General features: G+C 40.0%; 1 protein-coding gene across 1 annotated transcript in view; it reads left to right on the forward strand.

Annotated features, from left to right (window-relative positions):
• The window catches only part of ccdc88c (coiled-coil domain containing 88C), an 83,077-nt gene that overhangs the window by 20,891 nt on the left and 36,686 nt on the right, over positions 1-25,500 (forward strand). The window contains 14 exon segments of the mRNA XM_055231209.1: positions 4,743-4,812; positions 6,031-6,089; positions 7,063-7,146; positions 12,619-12,762; positions 13,141-13,370; positions 15,241-15,322; positions 17,646-17,804; positions 18,042-18,188; positions 18,747-18,894; positions 19,930-20,111; positions 21,182-21,319; positions 21,898-22,182; positions 22,881-23,669; positions 24,893-25,020. Coding sequence (XP_055087184.1) covers positions 4,743-4,812; positions 6,031-6,089; positions 7,063-7,146; positions 12,619-12,762; positions 13,141-13,370; positions 15,241-15,322; positions 17,646-17,804; positions 18,042-18,188; positions 18,747-18,894; positions 19,930-20,111; positions 21,182-21,319; positions 21,898-22,182; positions 22,881-23,669; positions 24,893-25,020 — 2,645 coding nt within the window.

Consider the following 25,500-nt stretch of genomic DNA (forward strand, 5'->3'; position numbering starts at 1 on the left):
TGTATTCCAAAGGTAGGTGATCAGAGATCTTAATCAGACTTGTTCTGCTGTACCCAGTACTCTAGTGCGCTATTCGCACACTAGAGTACTGGTAATTGGTTTAAACAAATTTACGATTTCACTGTTGTTTGGTTTAAACGTGGGGAGATATACAATAAATAGTATTACAATAACAAATATATCTACACTGCTCCTCCATAGTTGTCTTTGGGCCTGTGTCGAAATCCACTTTGTCTTTGTATTATTTTAGTAAATTGGACACATTCTTGACCACATGTAGAGCTTCAAACAAAGCTGCAGCCAAATTAAACCTCTCCTTGCCTCTCCGCTGTCTGAAGCCCTTAGAGAGCATTAATTCTTACTTTGTGTCACAGTGTATTCTAGCCTGAATCTTTCTTACATGAGACCTGGCTGCAAATGTTTGGAAAAATAAATATATAATTGCATTTTTTTCTGAAAAGTTTGCAATTTCCATTTGCGATTTATATATTTAAAAAGTGGGGTTCTGTTTGCACATTATAAACAACTAATTTGAGACCAGACTTAAATATGAACTGATCTCACAGACTGTATAAAGAAGTGAACTAAATGAGTGTGACGTCACCCACAGTGTTCGTCTCCAGTTAATTGAAGCTCATCAAGGCTAGCAGTTATAGGGGCCAATTTAGAGCTGAGTTCCATATTTGGATTTCCAACCGCGAGTGCCATAGCAACCAAAGCCAACCAAGTTGAAGGTGACGCCCCTTCCCGCTCCGCCGGTTTAGCACGAAGCAGGCGCTTATAAATGCTGTCGATCAAACTTGTTGCTAACGCTAGCGGGAGCGACCTCGAGGAAAGAAGGTGCCTGATTTGACTGTTATTCAATTCAATTTATTTTTGTAACGGCCAAAATCACAACAACAGTTGTCTCGAAGGGCTTCATGTTTTGGTTGATGGGGGAAACGGGAGTACCCGGAGGAAACCCATCCAGACACGGGAAGAAACATGAAAAACTCCACACAGAAAGGCCTGGGCGACCCGGGGATCCAACCAAACCTTCTTGCTGTGAGGCATGAGTGTTGCCACTCAGCCACCGTGCTGCCTACACACAAACAAACTGTTATTAATGTTCATGTCTTGAGTTATGGACACAATAGTGAAATAAAAACCCTAGGATCATGTAGAGCAGGGTATTATGAACATTTAAGACCAAAATGACAAGTCTGACAGCAGCAGTTAGAGGGGACGCAGTTTTTCAAGGTAAAGGGAATTAGAGCCAAAGTCGATGGAGCTGGAAGTGCGCCTATGATCACTTCCTATTTGGAATGCACCGGCTAGCAGGTTAGCTACGTCCATTTATATATACAGTCTATGATTTCAGTACGTATTTATAGAGGTCTAAACTACAGGTACAACAAGATAGGATTTTTCTATTTTCTTTACGATTTTGATAATTGCCAACTCATATTTTGAATGCGTTATATTGTGTTGCTTTGTTGGTAATCATTTTAATGCACAGTTCTTATTTGGATTTGAAATTTGCACAAAATGGTCAAATAGTTCCATCATATTATCCAAAGTTGAAACCTGTTTTTCTGTCAGTTGAGCAGGAGGTCATGAAATGGCTCTCCTCCCTTTCCTCTGCTCCGTTGTGCCTCGTTTATTTGGCTGCTGTTTCCTGTGACTGAATCAAATCACCATAAGCCCCTCATCACTGCTTCTAATAATATTTATATATGGACAGTCAAGACGGTCAGGTGTGAATGGACCCTGAGAGAGCCTGTTATGGGCTGAAAAAGGACTTGGTTTATTTTGCTGAACTTAAACCTGGTTTAGTTCTGGTTTAGTTCTAGTTTAGGCCTGGTTTAGTCCTGGTTTAGATCAGGTGTAGTCCTGGTTTAGTCCTAGTTTGGATCTGGATAGGTCTGAGAGTCCTCAGTTCAGTCAGGAATGTCGTGATTAAGGGAGGAAGTTCTCTGTTGTTTATCTTTGCAAGTACTTGGTTCAGTCTAAGTTTAAACGTGGTTCTTGTTTAGTGTTTAGTCCCCGGTTCTAACTGTCAGATGCTTTGTGGCCTGAGAGGAGATGTGTTTTTACCCTGAATCAGTAACCCTCGACTTTATTTATTTCCCATTTAGACCTGATTTAGACCTGGTTTTACACCTAATTTATTTCCTATTTATACCTGATTTTATTCTAGTTTAAACTGGGACTGTCAAACTAGTCCAGGTCTCGACAGTCAGATTTGTTGTGGTCTGAGGGAGATTATTTTGCCTTTAAGTATTCTTTGTTCTTTCCTTCTTCCCTTAAGTGTTTTCATGTACTTGGTTTCAGTCCAAATTCATCCCTGGTTTAGCCCTAAAGTCCCAGTGTAGAGCTTTAGTCTTGGTTTATACCTGTTTATATAACTGTATTTATGCAAAGTTGTTCTGTTGTTATTTGTGAGGTAAATAACAGTTACATAGCACATCTGGATGAGTTCTGCCTCATTTCATTTTTATTTAAAGGAAATAAATGCTATTTTCAGTCAGGGTATAGGCAGCTTTTTTCAGGTCTGATACAGATTTCAGATATCAGTGCATCTGTAACAGGCCTGTCACCATAACAACCTTTTTAAGAGCAATATATTTCTGAAAAAAAATGTAGACAATGAACGATAATATTGAAACAAATTTATGCCACTGACACAATAATCCTAAAGCAGGAAAAACAGGAGATACAATGAGCAGCAGAATGAAAGTAGTACTTACCGTAAGTACAGAAATGTAATGCAAATGAAAAAGTACCCACCATAAATACTGGCCCCCAAATAGTATTGTTCCATATATTTTTAGACAGATTTAGGTTTAGACCTGCATTAGTCCTAGTTTAATCCTGGATTAATTTTTTCCTAGTTCAGTTCGTCAGGTGTGTAGTGACCTGAGGGAGTATATTTTGCCTGTAAACCTTCTCAGTTGTTTCACTCCTGGTTCAGGCCTGGTTTAGACCTGCTTTAGACCTACTTTAGTCCTAGTATAGGCCTAGTTTAGACCTGCTTTAGACCTAGTTTAGACCTGGTTTGTACCTAGTTTAGACCTGGTTTACACCTAGTTTAAGACCTGGTTTATGCCTGCTTTAGACCTGCTTTAGACCTGCTTTAGTCCTAGTTTAGACCTGGCTTAGACCTGGCTTAGACCTGGGTTAGACCTGGGTTAGACCTGGCTTAGACCTGGCTTAGACCTGATTTAGACCTGATTTCGACCTGGTTAAGGCCTGGTTTAGACCTGTTTAGACCTGGTTTAGACCTGGTTTGTTTAGACCTGTTTAGTCTGTCAGGTGTGTAGTGATCTGAGGGAGTATTTTTGTTTCACTGCTGGTTGAGACCTGGCTGAGACCTGGCTGAGACCTGGCTGAGACCTGGCTGAGACCTGGCTGAGACCTGGCTGAGACCTGGCTGAGACCTGGTTTAGACCTGGTTTAGACCTGGTTTAGACCTGTTTAATCTGTCAGGTATGTAGTGACTTGAGGGAGTATTTTTTTCTGTATAGTTGTCTCACTGCTGGTTTAGACCTGGTTTAGACCTGGTTTAGACCTGGTTTAGACCTGGTTTAGACCTGGTTTAGTTTGTCAGGTGTGTAGTGACCTGAGGGACTATATTTTTCCTGTATAGTTTGACAGTTGTTTCTTTCCTGCAGCGGTTGCCCGTTGTACTCCCTCTGTCTGCTCAGGCTGTTTCCTGTTGGCTCAGAGCCCAGACTCAGGGAGGAGCTCAGGTCTGGCTCACTGCTGTGTGTGGACTTTGATTTAAGTTCAACATGTTTTTAACTTCACAAAGTCTAAGCTCCATGTGTCCAGGTCACATGACTGTAAACAAGTGTTTAACACTTTAACATGAACTATAATCACTAGTGTTTGTATTGTAGTAGAGATATGCAAAGTAGTATCCTAATGAGCCCAACTGAAGGTAATGCTCTGGTTATCAGCAGTGGTGGAACATTACAAAGTAAAAGTAGTACAGTACTGCACACTACAATTTACAATCTACTTAAGAGCAGATATCTAAAATACTAAAGTGGATACTTTTTACTTTTACTTAACTACATTTGAGAGCAGATATCTGTACCACTCCACTACATTTTTAAACTGAACAGTAAAAGTATTTTTTTTTTATTATTAGTATTTTTTGAGACCTGTTGAAAAGGCTGAGGGTTTAATTTTAAGATGTTCATAGTTTGAACAAAACAAACATATTCAAAGAAAAACAGCTAGGAATAAAATATAAATTCCATTTTTTCTAAATAACAAAATTCAGCTCAAACCTTTATCAAAATCACTACATTTGAAGCTTTATTAGATCTTTAAAATCTGCGCAAAATACTTTTACTTTTCACTCTTTAAGTACATTTTTGAATGGGTACTTTAATACATTTACTTAAGTAGATTTTGTCATGTGATACATTTTTGCTCCAGTATCTGTACTTTTACTTAAGTACTGTAGTACCTGAAGCTATTTAGTACTTGTACAAATGACCTACTTGTTTCAAATAATTTCCTGGTTTATGTATTAGCAAAGCAGTTCAAAGGCCACAGCTGACAGTGAGAGTGGGAATGTTTTAATAGTTGAGTATTGTTGACTTACAATACATTCAAATACGTGATTGAAATATATGAATCCCATCTGACCACTTACTGTTGTTGTGTGTCTGAGCAAAACAGGCATAAAAGTCTGCCAAATGAATCATGTATCATTTTGATTGTACAGTTATTTTTTTATTCTTGTACAGGAGACATTGCAGCAGTTAATAGTGATGCCTCTACCCAACATCCTTTGCATCGCCAAGGATCCCATATCAGGTAAACATGGTCAAATTCTCTCATAATAAATACGTGTAGATTGATAATAATTCTGTTGACCACCATAATGAAAAAAACATGACCTCGTGTGATTGCATTTTCTTTGAATTATAATTGCATTTTTCCGTAAAAGTGCGTTATGTAATTTTTCTGCTTCTTATTTTTTTGCTTACATTTTCCACAGTACGGCATTAATCTTGTCTGTCTCCATGGAGGCAAGCAGGTGATGCAACCAGGCTAAGTTACAGATCAGCTCTGTGGAGGGGCAAACCCAATCACAGTAAAATGCATGTATTTCATTGTATTTTTTTTTTTTACAGCTGTAGATGCAAGATTAAGAAGTTTAATGCCATACTGTGGAACATTTTTGGTAAAGCGATTACATCTCCATGGAGATGCGCCACCGGACCTTCAAAGTTTCTTGGTGTACCTTTTAACATAGAGATGTTTATATAACCTTACATAATGATCATATTCATTCAGGATAAGCATTTCTGGTTACAAGAAGAAGTGTATGACATAGTAACAGGTCAAGGTAAATGGCTTGTTTTGTGTCTTGAATGTGATAGACAGCAGGTGCATTGTTAAATGTTCTACTCTTAAGGCCATATGAAATAAATACCTGAACATAATCATTAAGGTAGCATTACAGTACATGTGTCATATGCCTCAGAGAAGTTCAACTGTGCTGATGTTACAAATAGAAAACAAGAGTAATGTTGTGTTCTGGTCAGCAGTTTGCAGAGGCTTAGGTGATGTTTTGAACTTTGGGGATTTTCAGACCTCAAGAATTAAACTAGCTTTGGCCGTTTTCCAGCAGTAATTCTGGAAATGGACCAGGACTTACTATGAATTCAACTAGTACCGAAACCCGGAACGAAACCAGACTACACTTAACTTGAACTACCAGCACTTAACCCCAACATAACCTCAAATTTGTTAATATTTCTTTTCACTATATTTATCTGCATTTTTTCATTGACATTAGTGTTCATTCTACCCATTTATTAAGTTAACGGGGACAATTTAAAACCACTTTTATTGTTCATATTTAGTTGGCTCCATTGGTTGAGGGCACTACATGTATAACAGTAGTTTATTGATGCCTTGAGGTTTGACACTCCATCTGAATGAACCATTTGTAAGCCCTGTTGCCATAGTGATTGTGAGTGTATTTTGACAAATTGACATGAGTAATGGCTGTTTTGTCGCCTACAGCTAAAAGTATGGAGGAGCTCAAGAGGCTTTTATTACTGATACTTGGCTGTGCTGTTCAGGTAAGATACACACACACTCACACATATAAGGTGATGGTGTAGAGTTTAGAGTAGAGTTTATTATTCTCGTGGTGAAATTTGCCTGCTGCATTTGACCCATCCTTCAAAGTAGATGGGTCAAATGCAGGAGCAGTGGGCGATAAAGGAAATGAATGTAGCATGTACGTTGCTTTCCTTTGCATGTCTGAGCACAGCCACCTGATAAGCGTCTGGGTGGGACTTCAAAACATCGTTTTACTTAAAGGTACAGTATCTAGCCTGTGCCCCTACTGGACTGAGAAAGGCACCACAATCACAGCTGAACTTGAGTGGCTTAAGCTGGATACAGAGGGTGCATACACATTTTTTTTCAATGTATGGGTCAGTTCATGTGAAAGTTCGGAGCCTGCAGAATTCACTCACTGATTAATGACTGGCTGCAGGTGTATTTAGGTAATGGAAATTCAAATCAGAGTCTTTTAAGGTTTGAACTAACTTGTTTTAATCGTCAGAACTGGCATCCCAAATGAGAGACTCACGTGAGGCTTCTTCCTAATGGTCTTTTGTCTCCTCTCTTTGTTCCTGTGTTTTGTCTGCACCTGAACTGGCTCGTCTGGTCCAGAAAGCAGGAAGACTACAGGAGCGGTCAAATATTAAACCACATGAAAATGAGGGTGACGACAAACAAAACAACAAGTTATTTTAGGATTCAAGTGGATTCAACACTGACCCAACAGTATCGTAGCCTGAAATACACTTGGCTTGTCTTGTAGCCATTCTTTTCACTATTCGTAATCTGCATATTGCCATTACTTAGGCAAGCCATTTTACCCTCTTGCCTTTTCAACTGTGATGGTCTGAGAAGTGGTGGGCACATGTTGGCAGCCAGGCATCATTTTGTCCCAAGGCAGATGGGGTTATAGAAGTATGTCACTGTAAAACTTTTCAAACTTTAAACCAAACACAAACACACATTTTGTTGTTTTGTTTCCAGTGTGAGCGAAAGGAGGAAATGATTGAAAAGATTAAACTTCTGGACATCGAGACCCAAGCGGCCATCGTGTCTCACATTCAGGAGGTCAGTAAACCCCTTTAATATTATATTTACGTCACTGTTTAGAGATTTATTCATGACTTTCGCCAGTTTAATATTACCATCACATTGTGATAAAGGTTACTAACAGTTGCCTCATTGTGCATAGAAGAATTCACATACAGATATACTATTCAAAAGTGTAGTTAGTGTAGTTGTAAGCTGTTCAGCAGATTTTAACATGATTTTAGGTTTGAATGACTGGAGTAGTGTTTGCTAGTAAGTTGAAAGGATATAACTTTAAAGGTCCTACATTACACATAATGGACTCTTGTGAGCTTTAAGCCATGTTACAATGTAGTTACTTCATCAAAAACAGACCTGGAGTTGTGTTTTGTTTCATTCACGTATGTGTGAGTGACACTTTATTATTAGTCTATCTACATCTCCAAAGCTGAAAATGCTCTGTTCCACCTTGTGATGTCATGAGGTGTAGTTTTAAGTTAACAGCTCCTTTTACCTTTTAGTTCAGTAGAGGTTGTCGATTTCAGGGCTGAAATCATCCAAATAATTCTAATGAGGGTGTATGGTGTTTAAAAACACAGTGGAACACTCTGTATTAGCACATGACATCACTAGGTGGAACAGAGTGTTTTCAGTTTGAGGGAAGAACTCAGCCAAAATATGCAGAATTTGTGTGTTAACATGTGAATGAAACAAAACACAACTCGAGGTCTGTTTGTGATGAGGAAACAACATTAGAACAGAGATTAGAGGATACTGTAATATGAGCCCTTTAAATTTTTAAGTATTATTCAATTCTACAACGTAAACCCAAACTATATTGTATAAACCATAACAACATGTCAGATATTTCAGGCCTAATAACTAGTAATTTGCACTATTCAAATCATGATTCAAACTGTGAATTCAAAGCTGTCAGAAATGTCTTTATAGAAATGTCCCACTCAGCCCTGTTCATTTTGAATGTCACCACTGTGACAAGTTTAAATCAATGAAACCAACCAGACTCTAGGTCTCCAGTTTAAATGAAGTTAACAAGAGCCGTGCAAATTGTCTATCTCACGGTTATATGACTACATAGACAGTATACATAGATCAAAAGGAAAGCAGTAAACAAATTGAGTAGTAAACAATTTATGAAATTAAAACTTAGTTCCATTTAACTGTTGGAATTGCATCTTACCTGTCATATGCTGTCTGACAAATGTTTTCCACTTCTTCTCAGAGTAGCCAAAATATCAAGTAATTGTAACATCACTTTTAAATAACCTTTAAACTTTAAACTTTAAAACTTCTTGACACAATAATACACACAATAATTACTCAAGTCAGAGTAAACAAAAAATTATTTTCAGAAACTACAATTTGAGCACTGAGTAACAGTTTGGCTGTAAAATCTAAAATCTGATTAAGAATTAGCTCACACCATAGCCTGTATGAAGTAGACTTCACTCACAGCGTTCAGCTCCAGTCAAATGAAGCTAGCAGTTATAGCTGCAAATGTGCAATCAAGCTCTATATTAGGAATTATGATTGCGAGTATCGTACCAACCAAAAAGCCAAATGCAGAGTGAGACTGTTGAAGGTAACACCCCGCCCGGACCGCTGGTTTAGCAAGGAGTGGGCACTTGCTAACGGTAGCAGGAATGGAAAGAATGCTCCTGATTTGTCTGTTATTAATGTTCATATCTTGTTTTATGGACACACTAGCGAAATTAATATATCAGGATCATGTACAGCGGGCTAATACGAACATTTAAGACCAAAATTATGAGGCTGACAGCAGAAGTTATAGAGTTGCAGTTTTCCGATGTAAAGTGAATTGGAGCCAGAGTCGATAGAGCGGGAAATGCGGCCATGATCACTTCCTATTTGGAACGTGGCGGCTAGCAGATTAACTATGTCCATTTATATATACAGTCTATGGATCACACTGACAAAAAAAAAAGTAAATAAGGCAAAATCTGTTTTAATCACATTTGAAGGTACAGTGGATATTTAACTGTATATAAAAAGTTTGTCACTTATAAACTTACTCACAGCGAAGGAACCAACACTTTCGCTTAAATAAGAAGAGTACTGTTACACTGTATTACTCAAGTGGAAGTAAAAAATATGGTGTCAGAAAATTAAAATGTACTGTCACTCACGACAAGTGAGGGAAAAATCCATTATTCATTTACTTAACATATCTATGGAAATTACAATAGTTAAACTGTATTACTCCATTGACAAGAAAACAACTACATAATTACATAATGTTAAATACTGCATGTTTATATTTGCTAAACATAGATACACATGTGTCTAGGTACAAAAACAACACCGACTCCAGTCTTGTGCTTGTTTACTGAAGGGCTGTGATAATCCAACACATCAGCTGACAAGCAAGAAAACTACCCATTATACAGGAGATATGTAACAGATATTTTTAAACTCTCCTTTTTAGCTTTAAACCTTCTCTAAATACACAGTTGTATAATCTATATGTAAAAGTATTGATTAGCTACACATTTTATATAAGCCATCTCACAATGAAGTGTCACTCTTCAGTCAAAAAGGCGTTCCACTCAAACAAAAACAGATGAACCTTTAGACTATCCCATGAGGGATCGTCCGCCCCTGGAGCCTTGCTGCCGAGGAGCTTGCCAACCACCTCGGTGACTTCAGCCATGGTGATGGACAAGTCCACCACCGGGTCCTCAGTCTCTGCTTCCTCCTCAGAAGCTGTGACGGTGGGATTGAAGAGATCCTCAAAGTATTTCTTCCATCGCCCAACAACATCCCCAGTCGAGGACAGCAGCTCTCCGCCCCCACTGTAAACAGTGTTGGTGAAGCACTGCTTCCCCCCTCCTGAGGCGTCGGACAGTTTGCCAGAATCTCTTTGATATACATATATGTGCACCCGATAGTCCTCCTCCATGGCCTCTTTGTACCACAGCACGCTTGGCCCGCCAGTACTGGTCAGCTGCCTCAGGAGTCCCATGAGCCAACAAGGCTCAATCTGACTCCTTCTTCAGCCTGACGGCATCCCTTACTTCCGGAGTCCACCACCAGGTTCGGGGGTTGCTGTGGCAACAAGCACCGCAGACCTTATGACTACAGCTACAAACAGCCGCATTGACAATAGAGGTGGAGAACATGGCCCACTCGGAGTCTATGTCCCCAGACTCTCCCAGGATCAGGAAGAAGCTCTCCCGGAGGTGCTGATAGAAGGCTCAGCCAGACGTTCCCAGCAGACCCTCGCAATATGCTTGGACCTGCCAGGTCTGTCTGTCTTCCTCCTCTGCCAGTGGATCCAACTCACGACCAGGTAGTGATCAGTTGAGAGCTCTGCCCCTCTCTTCACCCGAGTGTCCACGCTGCCGGAGATTAGGTGACACAACAACAAAGTTGATCATCGACCTCCGACCTAGGGTGTCCGGGTGCCATGTGCACTTATGGACACCCTTGTGCTAGAACATGGTGTTTGTTATGGACAAACTGTGGCTAGCACAGAACTCCCAATAACAAAACACTGCTCGGGTTCAGATCAGGGAAGCCATTCTTCCCCATTACGCCCCTCCAGGTGTAACTATCGTTACCCACATGGACATTGAAGTCCCCCAGTGGAACAATGGAGTCTCCAGTAGGTGCACTGTCTAGTACCCCTCCCAGGGACTCTCAGAAGGCCGAGTACTCTGCATTGCTGTTCGGCTTGTAGGCTGACACAACGTGAGAGACCTGTCCCTGACCCAAAGGTGAAGGGACATGTGGCCCCTCTCAAGGAGTTGGGTTCCAGAGCCCAAGCCATGCATGGAGGTGAGGCTGCTACATCTAGTTGGTAGCACTCAACTTTTCGCACATGCTCAGGGTCAGGTTGTTGAGGCCCCCGCTTTCGACTGCCACCCAGATCTCCGTGCACCGGCCCCTTACGGATCCTCCCGTGAGTAGTGGGTCCACGAAAGGACGGCCCCACATCGCTCATTAGGGCTGTGCCTGACTGGGCCGCGTGGGGAAAGGCCCGGCCACCAGGCGCTCACTCTTGAACACCCACCCTCAGGCCTGGCTCCAGGGTGGGGCCCTGGTGACGCCGCTCCAGGTGACGTAGCTGGCCTTGCTCTTTCACTCATTCGTCATAAGGTGCTTCTGAACCGCTCTAAGTCTGACCCGTCCCCCAGGACTTGTTTGCCATGGGTGACCCTACCGGGGGCAAAAAGCCCCGGCAACATAGCCAGACAACAAACTCCTCCACCACGTTAAGGTGGCGGTTCAGGGAGGGGATCATGATGATGTGGCTGTCATATTTCTACTGATACAAGGGTTGAGTGATAGCTAGCCCTGTCACAATAACATATTTTGAAGTTCAATATATCGCTAAAGTAAATAAAGGTGATAAACGATAATATTGAAACTAATTTATGCATTTGACACAAAAACTCAAGCGCAGATTTAAACCACAAAAACTATTCTAAATCTACAATGTTGTTAAAAATCATTAGTTAAATAAATAAACAGAAGATGAGCTAAATAAATAAACAGTAGAATGAAACACTTAGTTCTTAGTTTACATCTGTAATGAGTCAGAGGAGTTATTAATTCAAACTTTTATGACTTAAATCTTATCATTTAGCCAAAAGATAATAAAAAATTTACCAGTAGTGCACAGAAATATATTGAATGAGTTGATGTAGTGATTATAGTGACAGGCCTGATGAGATCAGCTGCCAATACTGAACTCATAATTTGTCACATCTGGAGAATACATTACATGTAACACTCTTGTGGATGCTCACTCGACCAGTGTGTAGAGCTGCACAATAGATGTGCCACAATTATCAAATCTCAATGGTAATAATGAGGTAAATATGCTTTTGTATGTTTAAAAATATTGTAGCTGTAGTTTAGACCTCTACAAACACGTTTTGAAACAGACGGGATTCTTGTTTTTATTTATCAGTTAATATTTCAATCTCTACATTGCATTATTTATAATGTGCAGTCAGAACCAGCTGTGCAAGAAGTACTCAATTTTGATAAGTAAAAGTACAGATACTGAAGCAAAAAAATAGAAAAAAGTATCACATGAAAAAATCAACTTAAATAAAATTATTAAAATACTAAATGGATTGCGGTGTTTTTTCTTTTCTTTTTTTCCCCTCTGGCTGTTTTATTTGTTTGCTCAAACTAAGAAAAACTCAGCCTTTTCAGCAGGTCTCAGACAATAATAAATACATTTACTTTTCAGTCCAATTCAAAAATGTAGTGGAGTAGAAAGTACAGATATTAAAAATGTATACCTAAGTACAGTACTTCTGTTTGAGTTTCACCTCAAAAGTCTGATACAAAGTAGGTTAATTTGTGTGTAAAAGTAGGTTAATTGTTTATGTGACCAAAAGTCAACACTGCACCGATTCTCTGTACCAGCTCCATACAAAACAATGCAACCCGAATGCCAATGCCGGCACCCACGGCAACTTCCAGAATAAGGTGAGTTATATATGTGTGTTACAGGTGACCCATAACCAGCTGAATGTCCTGGATCTGTCCTGGCTGGAAGCAGAATCAGAGCTCGTCCATGAAGAGCTCGAACCAATGTCCCGCAATATGGCTGCATCACTACGGCAACTCATCGACCAGAGAGACAAGGCCAATGAGGTACACAGCCTGAAAATACCATTAAAAAAATAATAGTACTATAATAGAAGGTCTCAATCTGAGGTATGGATCCTAAAGCCAGTGCATGCATTCTAGTCATAACATCTACAGGCATTTTGTGTTTTTTCACTCGACCAGGACTCGACCAGGACTCGTATTAGTTGTATTAGTCCAATTTGTTCAAAACCAAGTACTTTCCAAGATGTTTGAGAAGTTTACTTTGTTTGTCAAACTGTCGGGTTTAATCTTGAAATATAATGTTTTTTATTTATAAACTGGATCCAGTTTTGCTGGCTGTTAAATAAAGCACATTCAAAATAAGCTAATATTTATCTTTCAAAATTAGCTTTAATCTTCATCGAATCTTGTGTATTACAGGTGATAGTGGATCTGACCCAGGAGAGGGACTACCTGTGTGGCCAGCAGCCCCAGGAGCACTGCAGGGATCTGGGCATGAGCAGTCCAGAGCGAGGGCCTAACTCCAAAGATGTGACTCTCAGTAATGGACCATCTTCGGTGAATATGCCTGGACTCACAGAGGAGAAACATCATCTCTCTGTGGAGCTGGCCGATACTAAGGCCAAACTCAGGAGATACAGACAAGAACTGTGAGGTTAAAGGCCCTGTACCTGATTTTTACTGTTTTTAAAAATGTGGAAAAACACAACTAATTCATTTTAAACGGTTTTGCAACAGTTCAAAATGATTCCTCACTTTCCTGTCTTATTCCTAGCATCCTAAGTAGGCAAGGCAAGTTTATTTGCATAGCACAATTCGTACATGGTAATTCAAAGTGCTTTACAGAATAAGAAAAACATTAAAATCACACAAATCAAAACATAAATAATCATAAATAATTATCATAAAATTAACATTAAAAGCGAAGAGTGGCAGAATAAAAACCTTTCGGTCATATGCACAGCTAAGCAGAACAGTTTTGAGCCTGGATTTAAACATTGTCAGAGTAGAAGCCTGTCTCACATCTTCAGGAAGATTGTTCCAGGTTTCAGTTGCATAAAACTAAAATGCTGATTCCCTATGTTTAGTCATCACTCTGGGCACCTGCAAGAGGCTTGTCCCTGAAGTTCTCAAAGTGCCCCGAGATGGTTCCTATGGCACTAACATGTCGGCACTATGGCACTAACATGTCGGAGATGTACTTTGGTGCTAGGCCATGGAGAGCCTTGTACCCAAGCAGAGCTGCTTTACAGTCTATTCTGAGCAACAGGAAGCCAGTGCAGAGACCTGAGCACAGGACTTATGTGCTCGTACTTCCTAGTTCTAGTCAGAACCCGGGAAGCAGTGTTCTGGATGTACTGCAGCTGTCTTAACAGCTTCATTTGGAGAGTCCAGTCAACAGGCTGTGACAGTAGTCTAACTTACTGGAGACAAATGCATGGATAAGTCTCTCTAAGTCTGGCATTGACAGTAAACCTTTGTTTTTTGCAATGTTTTTGTAGGTGGTAAAAAGCTGCAGATGTTACTGATTTGATAAGGCTGTTAAAGTTCAAGTCTAAGTCCATTATTACCCCTAGATTTCTAGCCTGCACAGTCATGTCTGAGTTTAGCTGGAGAAAGTTGTTTTGCATCCACACACTGATCTGTTGGATGCAGTGGCAGGATTAATCCACCTGTCCATATTCAACTGCTGCCAGTGAGACATAGATCTGAGTGTCATCTGCATAGTTGTGGTAGGACACATTACTGCTGCACATTAACTGGTCTAACAGCAGCATATAGAGATTAAACAGCAGGGGTTCCAGGATAGGACTTTATTACATGAAAAAAGAGACACCTTTAGACTAGTTTGTGGTACAGCATGTAAAGTGAAGTAGTTTGTTTGACAGGTGCAATCATTAAGAGGAGGTATTATGCTAAATCTTTTAAAAAATCTTTCTACCATGGTACGATGTTGTTTCCTAATCATAAACATGCCTGAAGAGAATTTTATGATGTCATCCATGCATGTTTGAGGAAATTTAGCGGTCTCTCCCGGAAGCTGTAGGATTCCTGTCCAGGGCTCACAACCTGTCCAGTGCTCACACCACCACAGCCTAGGTCACCCATGCTCCCACGTGACAATTCTCCATATTATAGCGCCCCCGTTTTACCATTTGCTGCAACTCTTATTAGCTCTTACAAATTGCCTTAGCATAAGAAACCACTTGCAACATCTGTGTGTAATTTTGGAGTCTTCGTCATATGCCATAATTCTGTCACATTTAAAAAAAATTTCAATGTAATCATATATGGCTTCCTCTATTTAAAGCCACAAACTTCTTAGGTTTCGCAATGGCTATAATGTACCGTCTAGATCTTGTTCTGTTGTAAAAATCTTCTGTGTTGTCAGTGTCATTCCCATAAACTGTGAAATGCTGTCAGCTTATGTACACATTACGAGGGCATGCAGTCCTGTAATCTATAATCATAGATGGTGAGTTTTATGATTAAACTTGTTTGGATGATATTTTTACTCAGGGAGGAGAAGACGGAGCAGCTGATGGACTCAAAACATGAAGTGGAGCGACTGGATCAGGAGCTGCAAAGAATGAGACAAGAGGTTAGTGTGTAGCATGGGTTGTTAACATAAAAAATACTAAATTAAGATGTCCAAAATTAGTATGGAATTATAATGATATTAAAGTCATTGTCACAGACTGTATAAAGTGAACTAAGTGAGTGTGACGTCACCCATAGTGTTCGGATCCACTCAACTGAAGCTCATTGAGACTAGCAGTTATAGCGGCCAATTTGGAGCAGAGTTCCATATTTAGAAGTGTGAGTATCATAGCAACCAAAGAGTCAATCTGAAGTGAGGCTGTTGACTTACAACCATTTACTTCCACCATCTCTTGCCCGCACAGCTGGTTTAGCAGGGAGCAGGCTCTTAGCAACGCTGTCAATCAAACCTGTTGCTAATCTAGTGGGAGTGACCTCGGGGAAAGAAGGTGCATTATTTGTCTGTTCTGAATGTTCATATCTTGACAAAATAAAAACCAGGATCATGTAGAGCAGGTTCATAGGAACATTTTAAGACCTAAATGATGTGGCTCACTGCAACAGTTATGGAGAGAGGGGTGACAATTTTTCAGTCAGTGGAGCCAGAAATGTGCCCATGCTCACTTCCTATTTGGAATGTGCAGGCTAGCGCGTTAGCTACAGTGGGGCAAAAAAGTATTTAGTCAGCCACCAATTGTGCAAGGTCTCCCACTTAAAAAGATGAGAGAGGCCTCTAATTTTCATCATAGGTACATTTCAACTATGAGAGACAGAATGCGGGGAAAGAATCCAGGAAATCACATTGCCTGATTTTTAAATAATTTATTTGCAAATTATCGTGGAAAATAAGTATTTGATCAATAACAAAAGTCTCAATACGTTGTTATATACCCTTTGTTGGCAATGACAGGTCAAACGTTTTCTGTAAGTCTCCACAAGGTTTTCACACTCTGTTGCTGGTAGTTTGGCCCATTCCTCGATGCAGATCTCCTCTAGAACAGTGATGATTTGTGGTTGTCGCTGGGCAACATGGACTTTCAACTCCCTCCAAAGATTTTCTATGGGGTTGAGATCTGGAGACTGGTTAAGCCACTCCTTCGTTGCCCGGGTGGAATGTTTAGGATCATTGTCATGCTGAAAGACCCAGCCACGTTTCATCTTCAATGCCCTTGCTGATGGAAGGAGGTTTTCACTTAAAATCTCACGATACGTGGCCCCATTCGGTCTTTCCTTTACATGGATCAGTCGCCCTGGTCCCTTTGCAGAACAACAGCCCCAAAGCATGAGGTTTCCACCCCATTTAGGTATGGTGTTCTTTGGATGCAACTCAGCATTCTTTCTCCTCCAAACACGACAAGTTGAGTGTTTACCAAAAAATTCTATTTTGGTTTCTTCTGACCATATGATATTCTCCCAATAATCCCTAATAATTGTTCCCGCAGTTGATTTCTTCACACCAAGCTCCTTACCTATTGCAGATTCAGTCCTCCCAGCCTGGTGCAGGTCTACAATTTTGTTTCTGGTGTCCTATGACAGCTGGAGTTTGGAGTCTGACTATTTGAGGTTTTGGACAGGTGTCTTTTATACTGATAACGAGTTCAAACAGGTTCCATTAATACAGGTAACGAGTGGAGAACAGAGGAGCCTCTTAAAGAAGAAGTTACAGGTCTGTGAGAGCCAGAAATCTTGCTTGTTTGTTGGTGAACAAATATTTTACTGAGGAATTTACCAATTAATTGATTAAAAATTCTTCATTGGATCCTTTTCCCCCATTCTGTCTCATTGTTGAAGTGTGCCTATGATTTCCCACTTTGAAAGTGGGAGAACTTGCAGAGAGTTGGTGGCTGACTAAATACCCGCCCCACTGTATGTCCATTTATATATACAGCCTATTGTCATAGTACAAAATGACAATATTGTAAAAACAAACCTTCTGTGAGTTTCGTCAGTTTAGTTTAATTTTTATTTGTCAGGGATCATTAGCAAATTCATTAATCTCATAAAAGAAAAGATGAACTGAACCAGATTTAGCTACTTTCCATCTGCAGTCGCTGAGCAGGTGAACATATTACCTAATAAAATTAGCTCAATAAAATACACTGTAAAATGTCACAATCTCACATCATGATATGGTTCCTACAAATATCTGAGATGGTAGAAGTAAAAGTAGTTGTAAGTCTACAATTCTGAAGGTTAGCAGTTGATGTATCCTTTGGCAAGACACTTCCTCCACATTTGTGTACGAATGTGATTGTGATTATGTAGTTAACCAAGTCTGCACCAGAATATATTATATTGACATTGTAATATAAAAATAATGCCACTATCATCACATCCCTAAATGATTGTCACATTCTCACATCCTCTTTTGTCTCTCTCCTCAGCACCAGTCCCTGTCGTGTGAGGCTCGATCGGCTCGTGTCTACAGGGATGAGGTGGACTCTCTGAGGGAGCGAGCATCTCGGGTCGACCGTCTGGAGGCGGAGCTAATGCGCTGCAAAGAGAAACTCAACGACGTGCACTTCTACAAGACCAGAGTGGAGGTATAAACTGCTTAGAAAATGAAGGATGAGAATAAAAACGTGCTCATAGGACTGGAGCCGACTTAAAATCTAAAAAGGTTTTGGATGGACTAAAGACATGGCTTGTGCATCGATTCATTGACTAAAAAGAGGTGTGGAGTAGTAAAAGCGCTCAACAGTATTAGTAGTAGAAGTTTGTAGTAGTTCGTAGTAATAGTAGTTCATCTCATAATATTGTCTGTTTGCATTTCCCTGTAGGAGCTTCGTGACGACAACCAGACGCTAATGGAAACTAAAGTGCTGCTTGAAGAACAGCTGTCGGCCTCTAGGGGGCGCTGTGACAAGCTGCACACATTGGAGAAGGACAACCTGCTACTAAGGGCCAAAATCAGTGATCTGGAAATGGTATGATTTTAAAGACAACTGTCCACTTAAAATATTTAGAGATTGGGCTGTTCTAATACCCAGAGGAAGATTGTTCCTGAAATACAGCACAAGTCTGACCTCCCCAAGTTTTTAAGCTGGTCTCAAAGTTCACCTGGGAACATGGACAGACAGAAACTCAGAGATCTCGGGAGGGGCATACCCATGTCAATGTTTAGCGCCTTACAACAGTCTAAAAAGCTCAAGGTGTTTCACAGAAAATGTATAAAAACAAATATTGATATAACACATTACATTCCAATCCACTTTTTTAAAAGCACATTTCCTAAACAGTTCCCAAAGAGCAGGACAGAGACGGGTAACAACAGCATTAGCAATAAGGGAACAAAATATTAATTACTGCTCAGTTTAATCTTACTTGTTCTCAAATCCTAAAACCAGTCAAATCAAATACAAGCAGATCATAAAATATCAACAAATCAATCAAATAAGTTGAAATTAAAATACAGACCAACATTAATATGGCTAATCATGCTATGTCCAGATATGTCGGTTAAATATTTTTTGTGGCATCTTTAGGAGCGTGAAAATGAGCGTCGGCGTTTGGAAGAGCTGGTGGAGGAGAACATGCTGCTGGAGATCGGGCAGAAGCAGAGCATGAACGAGTCAGCTCACCTCGGCTGGGAGCTTGAGCAGCTGTCCAAGAACCATGACAGCAACACTGAAAGTGAGAGGCTTTACACACAGGGTACTGCACTCTGGGGGGTAGGGCTGTAGGGCTGTTGATGTTGTCTTAGTCAAAAAAGGTTGGCTTGGTATGTGTAAGTAGTAGTTGAAGATTTGAAAGTAAGTCAGTCATACAAATAGTTTCCTTGTACTTTTCTGTATAAATAGTTGATTTTGCATGAAGTAACGCGCATTTGTTCTCATGAGTGTAGTTGGTCATATTATAGTCAGATAGATGGTCAAATTATAGAAATATCTAATAGTTTTGTGAGTTTTGCCATGCCCACTGTTTAGCTGTATAATCGATCAGTTGGGCATGTCTTTAGTTGACTACAGCCCCACTGTGGATTCTGTGAAGTGGTCTCAGTGCACACTACACTTGGTTCTGTTTAGTTCATTGTTGGGTCGGTTCTTGTTCACATGCACACTACACTTTAGTCTCTCCCATAGACTGTATATATAAATGGACATAGCTAATCTGCTAGCCATTGCATTCCAAATAGGAAGTGATCATGGGCGTGCTTCCGGTTCCATCGACTCAATTCACTTTACATTGAAAAACTGTCACCCCTCTCTCTGTGACTGCAGACTCACCATTTTGGTCTTAAAATTAACCCGCTCTACATGATGTTTTTATTTTGCTATTTTGTCCGTAAATCAAGATATGAACATTAATAACAGACAAATCAGGGGCCTTCTTTCTTCGAGGTTGCTCTTGCTAGCATTAGCAACAGGTTTGATTGTCTGCTCCCTGCTAAACCAGTGGTGCAGGCAGAAAGAGGCGTTACCGTCAACAGCCTTGCTCCAGATTGGCTCTTTGGTTGCTATAATACTCGTGGTCGGAACTTGACTCCAAATTGGCCTCTCTAACTGCTAGCCTCAATGAGCTTCATTTGACTGGAGCTCAACGCCCAGGTGACGTCACACTCACTTAGTCCACTTCTTAATACAGTCTGAGGTGTAGGAACCTGTATATTTATATTTGTATTTTAAACCTATTAGTAATTATTTAAATGTGTTTTTTCTTTTTTTTCAGCTCGTAAGTCTCTGGTCCACGAGTTGAATGAATGTGTTTCGAGTCGAGTTTTGAAACTGGAGAAAGAGAATCGTGAGCTACAGACGTCGATAGAGAGACTGAAGGAGGACAACCACAGTCTGCAGGAAAAACAACTCCATGCACAAGAACTGGACAGAGAGAACCAAAGTCTGAGCAATAAGGTGCTTTTTATATATTGTGTAAAGGACAAAATGTAAAACGGTTGTGTTATTGTCAAATTATTGTGGGAAAAAGACATTATACTTGGTTCATTGTAATTTAAACCTAATATTTCAGACACGGCCATAGGTTTTAGAATGATGAGAAGTTCTTTTGTTAAGTGGGTGACTTTGAAACATGTGTAGTTGTTAATGAGAGAGGTCCAGTGATTCATTACTTGTTATAATGACTTGACTGGGATTTTTGTGTTTATTGTCATTTTGTCAACACACAAGAGGCTTTTGTGTCATATTAAGCTTATATACTTTTATTAAACATACACTACTTTGGCACAACATTTACGACACTAGCGGTGATATGGCGACACACACCAAATAATGAAATGGTGGTTCTCAAACTTGTTCCACCAAGCACCACCTAAGAAAATATTTGAAATTCAGAGGAATCTTTGAAAAAGTATGAGACATTCATATCCATTGCTTATGTTACTCATTTTAACAGCCAAATCTGTCTTGCATTAAACACAAAGTACATTTTGAGTTTAAGTGGAAAATACCAGCCTAGATCATCACACATTTTAGTGAGTCACATTTTATATCTGACTTTTCATAATATCCTTGTTCTGTTTGATTTTTTGCTGAACATGTTTATATTTGAACATGGAAGAAATGATGGCTCGTTACTACTGTCAGCAGCACTCTCAGCAGCTGCTACCTTTGCACATATAGAGTGTATGTTGCTTTGTGCACAGCTAGGTACTGATTTCCTGATGCTGATCTAAAGAGTGAGGTCAGTGTGATTATCCACGGGTTTCAGAAAGATAAAACATTAGGACCGTTCCCATAGCAATTAACTAATTTAAAACAAACTATTATATATTTTGCATGGGTAAAAGTCCTCAGCATTGCATATAACAGGAGGTTTAAATCCATGACTAAATTAAATGGGGTATTTTTGCTACTCAACTTTCCCTTTAGAATTCATGTTTATGTTGTCATTATTACAAAGGATTCATTGTTTATGAATACTGTATTTTTTCATTAATATTGACCATTATCCGTCTCTTCTACAGTTAGAGCGTCTTCAGGGTTTGTTGGATCAGGAGAGAATGACCAACCAGGATATGGAGTCGCTGGGAGAGGAAATCCTGAAGGAAAAACAGGGTGTAGAGCGAGAAATGCACATCCTGAAGGCAGAGAAAGACAGACAGGTACGAGGCAGGACAGATTCAATATGTCCGACAGGTTTAAACAATCAACTGTATAAAGAAGTAGAGTGGGACGTCACCCACAGCGTTCGGCTCCAGTCAAATGAAGCTCATCGAGGCTAGCAGTTATAGTGGAAGATTTGGAGCCGAGTTGCATATTAGGAATTCTTACTGCGAGTATCATAGAGTCCATCCAGAGTGAAGGTAACGCCCCTTTCTGCCCGCACCACTCGTTTAGCAGAAGCAGACGCTTAGCAACGCTGTCAATCAATCCTGTTGCTAATGCTAGCAGGAGTGACCTCTGGGAAAGATGGTGTCTGATTTGTCTCTTATTAATGTTCATATCTTGATTTATGGACACAATAGTGAAATAAATACTCCAGGGTCATGTAGAGCCATAGACAGTGCGGGCAGGAATGGACTTTCAACAGCTTCCCTTTCCCTTCAGCCTCGATGAGGTGGAGCCGAACTGTGAGTGACGTCACTCTCTTAGTCCACTTCTTTATACAGTCAATGTGCATTATACAGAACTTTAAACTACTTAGTAAAACTACTTTTTACTTTCATCCTTTTCCATTCAGATTTTAGAGTTGGAGAGTGAGAAGAAGCACCTCTCTGACGCAATGGCTGCCCTTCAGGAGCGCGCTCAGGCCAACAGCGAGGCCCGAGTCCGAGAGGTGGAGACGGAAAACCGACAACTCCATCGGAAAATCACAGAATCCAGTTCCAAACTCGTCACCATGGAAACGCAGCTCAAGCTGGCCAATGAGGAGGTTCAGAGGGTGAAGAGCAAAGCATCACGCTGTGAGGAGGTGGAGAGAGAGGCTGTGAGGCTGGAGAGGAGCAGGGATGCACTCAACAGAGAGGTGGGTTATGGGAATTAGAGGTAATATTATAACATTTGATTTTACAAACAAAAACAGATATTAAACACTATTACACTAGAAAATGTATGAAATATAGTTGTATAGGTGTACCCAGATACTAATCAATGCTAGAACCAGAATCCAAACTTGATTTCAGCAGTATGTTAAAAGGTAAAAACTTCAAGACCTAGGCTTGTCATGATAATGTCATGATACTCTATCAACTTTCAGTATATGAAACCAGGAACTATATATTTTGGGGTTCAAAATCTATCATGTGTACAATTTCATTGCAAAAGTGTTTCATTATTGTTATTGTGTCAGTGCCAAAAATAATTTCAATAATATCGTTTATCACTGTATCTCTGTTCTCGTGACAGGCCTACTAAGACCATATTAAATAAATTGCCAAAAGAGTGATTTTATTATGTTTGTGGTATCAAAACGGTTATCAGTCCTTTTCCTTTGTATCAAAAGCTTAAAGTTTTTTGTTTTGTGACACTATTTTTACTGTCAGTATTTAACAGAGTTGCCTTAAACCTGGGTTAGTCTTGAGTTAGACCTTGTTTAGACTTGTTTTAGTGCTTCTCTTGTAGGGCAGTGCCAGTTGTTGTTAGTGGGTAATAGCCTGCTGCACCACCGTCACCCCAATTTTATGTAGGATTTTTATTTGTCTAATTCTTTTTTTTTTTTCCCAGGTGACTTCTCTGCATGCCTGTAGCGAGCGTTCTGAGGCTCTGGAGAAGCAGGTTTCTTCTCTGGAGCAGGAGGTGCACAGGCTGAAATGTGAGGCAGAGGAATCCCAAAAAGAGCTCCACCGGCTGGGCAAACATGAGTCCGAACACAGCCTCTTAGCCAAAGAAAACCTGGAGCTCCGATGTTCAATGGAAAACCTCCGCTCCACAACCGCTCGTTTGTCCTCCCTACAAGAGGAGCATCAGGAAGTACAGAAAGAGAGACAGGAACTGAGAAGGAAGCTTGAAGAAGCCCAAGACTTGGCACAAGGGGAGAAAAAGAGAGCAGAAAGACTGGAAGCAAATATGGCGTCTCTGAACCATGAAAAACATCGATTGGAGGAGGATTTAGAGAGACAAAAAGAGGAAAGGGAAGAGACTGAACGAGAGAACCAAGAAATGAAGAGCAGAGAGGAAGAGCTGAGGAGAGAACTGCAGGTGCAAAGGAAACACTGGGAAGAAACAGACGATGAAAGGAGGAAGTTACAAAAGGATTTCGACCAATCTGAGAAGAGTAGGAAGCATTTGGAGAAGGAGAGCTGGCGAGTGAGGACGCTGCTGGAGACAAAAGAGGCAGACCTAGAGGAGAAGAGCAGGCGATTGGCTACGATGCAGAAAGAGAGTGTGGCTCTGAAGAAGGAGATTGATAGGCTGAAGGAGCTGTCTGTCAAAGCCAAGGAGGCAGAGAGGGAGAATAAGGAGTTACAGAAACAAGTGACGATCGATAAGAGAATGCTGGCAACTCTGAGAGAGGTGGGAACAGTATACAGTGCTATCAATCATAACTACAAAACATCCATGCAGTTAAACACATTCATAATTGTAATTATGTTAATATAAATACTTATTATGAGAGAATAAACAATGTAATACAGTGGGCATTCATTGTTGATATTCTGGCAACAGTTTGACCTTATTAAACTTGCATTATAGCTAATGTAGTCCTTGTTTAGACCTGCTTAAGACCTGTTTCTGCAATAGTTCATACCTAGTTTAGTCCTAGGTAGTAATATTAGAGATAGAATGATATTTGGGCTTTTTAGTGTATCGGCTATCGGCCTTCAATCTTCAGCAGGGGGGATATTTTGTTTTGGTCGATCTCATGCCTAAAAAAGACACACAAAACTTTATCGTAACACTACTATGAAGAGACAAAACACAAAACTTAACTACACAGGTCTCTTACAAGTGTGTTGTTAAAAGGGCTTTGATGGAGTTTGAAGTCATTTTAAATGACATCATTTAGGCAAAAATAATCAAAATTGGTCGTACATGTCGGCCGATAACCTCCTTCGATATTTTTGGGCTTCTTTAGGTTTCTTTTGATTCCAAACAATCGGCATCACCCAAGATTATTGTCACAGCAATTACTATATCAACTTATGGTTCAGTATATGAAAGCTGGAACAGTATTTTTTGGACTTAATATATACTGTGTGTATTTTTTCCTTTGTACCACTGGGAAATTTTTGGTTATTTTTTGGCTATATTTAAGATTTAAGCCATAAAAGGTTGAATTAATAACTTCAGTGACTCATTACAGATGCAAACTAAGAATGAAAGTTTTTCATTCTGCTGTTTATTTATTGCAGCTTATGTTTTTTAACAATATTGCAGATTTAGAATAGTTTTTGTAGTTTAAATCTGCTCTTGGGTTTTTGTGTCAGTAACTATATCATAAATTAGGTTCAATATTATCATTTATCATCTATATTTACTTCAGTGATATAATTGTCTTCAAAACATGTTACTGTGACAGGCCTACATAGCAATCGATCTCTAGTAATCATCTAAATGTTCCAATGTACCAGTCCAGGTTTAGTTCTCGTTGAGTCTTTGTGTAGTTGAAGTTAAGGGTACCAAGTTAATAATCAGTACCTCTTCATGCCAGTAAAGGATATATATAGTGTATATTTTTCTCACCTTCTTGAACCTAATTAAAATGCAGAACTTTGTTTTGATTTTCACACACTTAGGAGTTGGTGTCTGAGAAGCTAAATTTTCAGCAGCAGAACGTGGAGCTGGAGCGTCTCAACGAAGAACTGGAGAAGATTGGACTGAACCGAGAGAAACTTCTGCAGCAGGAGCACACGATGGAGGACAGGTATTTATGCAATGTATTTATTATTAGCTCTTGTTTATATGTTTAATGTATTTATTATTGGCTCTTTAAACCAGCAGTGCAGGAGCAAGGGCCGTTACCTTCAACAGCCTCACTCTTGATTGGCTCTTTGGTTGCTACGATATTTACAATTGGAATTCGTAATATGCAACTTGGCTCCAAATTTGCCCCTATAACTGCTAGCCTCGATGATCTTCATTTAACTAGAGCTGAACATTAAGTGACATCACACTCACTTAGTCCACTTCTTTATATTAGGTGTTATCAGGTATTGTCACTGTTGTATATTTCCCACTCCCATGTTTATGATTGGAAATTGAATAATAAATGTTAGAACAAATAATGACAAGTCAATATATTTTATTTGGGGATCCTGTAACATCCATCCATCCATCCATTTTCTTCCGCTTATCCGGGGCCGGGTCGCGGGGGCAGCAGTCTAAGCAGGGACTCCCAGACTTC

This window comes from Periophthalmus magnuspinnatus, chromosome 22 (genome assembly GCF_009829125.3).
Source record: "Periophthalmus magnuspinnatus isolate fPerMag1 chromosome 22, fPerMag1.2.pri, whole genome shotgun sequence".
In the NCBI taxonomy this organism is placed as follows: Eukaryota; Metazoa; Chordata; class Actinopteri; order Gobiiformes; family Gobiidae; genus Periophthalmus; species Periophthalmus magnuspinnatus.